Source organism: Cebus imitator, unplaced genomic scaffold (genome assembly GCF_001604975.1).
Source record: "Cebus imitator isolate Cc_AM_T3 unplaced genomic scaffold, Cebus_imitator-1.0 Scaffold729, whole genome shotgun sequence".
Lineage (NCBI taxonomy): Eukaryota > Metazoa > Chordata > Mammalia > Primates > Cebidae > Cebus > Cebus imitator.
Genome location: NW_016108044.1, coordinates 523002 through 525537, shown reverse-complemented (window position 1 = coordinate 525537; position 2536 = coordinate 523002). Strand labels below are relative to the sequence as shown.

The window sequence follows — 2536 nt, the reverse complement described above, 5'->3', positions numbered from 1 at the left end:
TCTTTCTTTCTTTCTTTCTTTCTTTCTTTCTTTCTTTCTTTCTTTCTTTCTTTCTTTCTTTCTTTCTTTCTTTCTTTCTTTCTTCTTTCTTTCTTCTTGACAGAGTTTCACCTTTGTTGCCCAGGCTAGAGTGCAATGGCACAATCTTGGCTCATCCAACCTCTGTCTCCCGGGTTCAGGTGATTCTCCTGCCTCAGCCTCCCGAGTAGCTGGGATTACAGGCATGCACCACCATGCCCGACTAATTTTGTATTTTTAGTAGATACGGGGTTTCTCCATGTTGGTCAGGCTGGGCTGGAACTCCCGACCTCAGGTGATCCGCCCACCTCAGCCTCCCAAAGTGCTGGGATTACAGGCGTGATCCACCTGTTTCTTGCCACATCTAGGTCCTGTTGTGCTCAATATCCAGTCCTACTCTTAACAAAGCAGGAGCTACCCACTCTCCCTACCCACTCTCCAGCCGGCCCAATCTGTGACTTAACCCAACAGCAGTTCTCGCTCTTGAAGACATGTGGGTTGTGACCCCTGCATTCAGTAACAAGCCCACCAGTTATTCTGCTAAGAAAACAGTCTCTGAAGGGACAGGGATTTACCCAAGGCTTGGGTCAATTAAGTCTGGATATGTAGCTGTCCTTCCTGAACGGCCTTGCTGGGATCCCCAGTTCAGGGGGCGTCATGGACTAAAGGACCTGCCTGCGACAAGGAGGGCTCACCTTTGCAGGCTGGCTCTGTGTCGTTCCAGTGAGGTTCGGTGGGATCCACACATTCGATGGCATTGGGGGGCCCAGGGGGCTCTAGGGCATATCCTGGGAGGCACGAGAAGGTTGCCAGTGTCCCTGGACGAAACTCAGGATCTGTGGTAGTGACGTTTCCATGTGCCAGGAAGGGGGCGAAGCAGCGATCCTCCTCAAAGGCTGGAAAGGAGTCAGTCATAACAATTAAACATTAGGACAGGCCTCAAGGGATCTCAAATTGGGGATGTGGGCTGAATTGGGGTGTTGTTTGACCGATTACTGGGCTTTTTTTTTTTTTTTTTTAATAAGTCATTCTGATTGGTGTGAGATGATATTTAATTGTGGTTTTGATTTGAATTTCTTTTTTTTTTTCTTTTTTGAGACAGAATCTTGCTCTGTCACCAAAGATGGAATGCAGTGGCATGATCTCAACTCACTGCAACCTCCGCCTCCTGGGTTCAAGCGATTCTCCTGCCTCAGCCTCCCAAGCAGCTGGGATTACAGGCATGGGCCACCTTGCTTGGCTAATTTTTTGTGTTTTTAGTAGAGACAGCATTTCTCCATGTTGGTCAGGCTGGTCTCGAACTCCTCAGGTGATCTGCCTGCCTCAGCTTCCCAAAGTGCTGGGATTACAGCTGTGATACATTGCACCTGGCCAATTTTTGTATTTTTAGTAGAGACGGGAATTTCATCATGTTGGCTAAGTGAGTCTCAAACTCCTGGCTTCAAGTGATCTGCCTGTCTCAACTTCCCAAAGTGCTGGGATTACAGACATGAGTCACTGTGCCCGACCTGGGTTTTTTTATTTTTTATTTTTTTAGAGACAAGTTCTCACTCTGTTGCTGAGGCTGGAGTGCAATAGTGTGATCACAGCTCATTGCAGCCTAGATCTCCTAGGCTCAAGCGATCCTCCCGCCTCAGCCTTTCCAGTAGCTAGGACTACAAGCATGCACACCCCACCAAGCAGCTCATTTTCTTATTTATTTATTTATTTATTTATTTATTTTTATAGAGATGGGGTTTTACCACGTTTCTCAGGCTGGTCTCAAACTCCTGACCTCAGGCCATCCGTCCTCCTCGGCCTCCCAAAGTGCTGAGATTACAGGCATGAGCCACTGCCCCGCCCTCGATGGGCTTTTAAAAACTGAATGCCATTGGGTTTAGCACTCTCTCTCCAGATTGTCAAAAAAATTCTAACACTCCTCTTTCACGTATGTGTTTAGCCTCCCTGGCCTCTGAAGGGAACCCCCTGAGCTAGCCAAATCCCAGCCACAGTTCTACAGAGAGGAGGTCCACAGACCAAAAAGCCACTTGCTCAAGGTCACCCAGAAGACAATGGCAGAAGCAGGTTTGCCCAGATGGCTTGATTCTCAGTCACAGATACTTGGCTCTGAAAAGAGCAGAGATGGGCGGGTAAGGGGAGGGGTGCCTTTGGAGAACTGGCTGGTGTAGGTGTATTCTCTCCTCAGAAATAACAGTTGGATTCTGATCATTCCTTGCTGTTGCTAGAACCCAAAATTGCAGCTAATGCAAAAGTTACTCAGTTTTTACTTCAGTCTAAGTCAGCAAAAGTGAACATTTGTAGAGCATTTGAGTTTCTGCCCACTTGATCGTATCTTAGCTGCAAAACTCCCTGTGAGGTAAGACTTAGGTGCCTATGATACCAATGAGGAATCCTTTTTTTTTTTTAGATTTTTAAATTTTTATTATTTATTTTTTATTATTATTATTATTTTATTATTTTATTTTATTTTATTTTTATTTTTTTTTTTTGAGACAGAGTTTCACTCTTGTTACCCAGG

General features: G+C 45.8%; 1 protein-coding gene across 3 annotated transcripts in view; it reads right to left on the bottom strand.

Moving 5' to 3' along the window:
• Nucleotides 1-2536, bottom strand: part of SEZ6L2 (seizure related 6 homolog like 2) — a 28281-nt gene that overhangs the window by 8828 nt on the left and 16917 nt on the right. For all 3 annotated transcript variants that reach the window (XM_017519155.2, XM_017519156.2, XM_017519158.1), the window contains exon 9: nt 714-914. In XM_017519155.2, coding sequence (XP_017374644.1) covers nt 714-914 — 201 coding nt within the window. The remainder of the gene's footprint in view (nt 1-713; nt 915-2536) is intronic.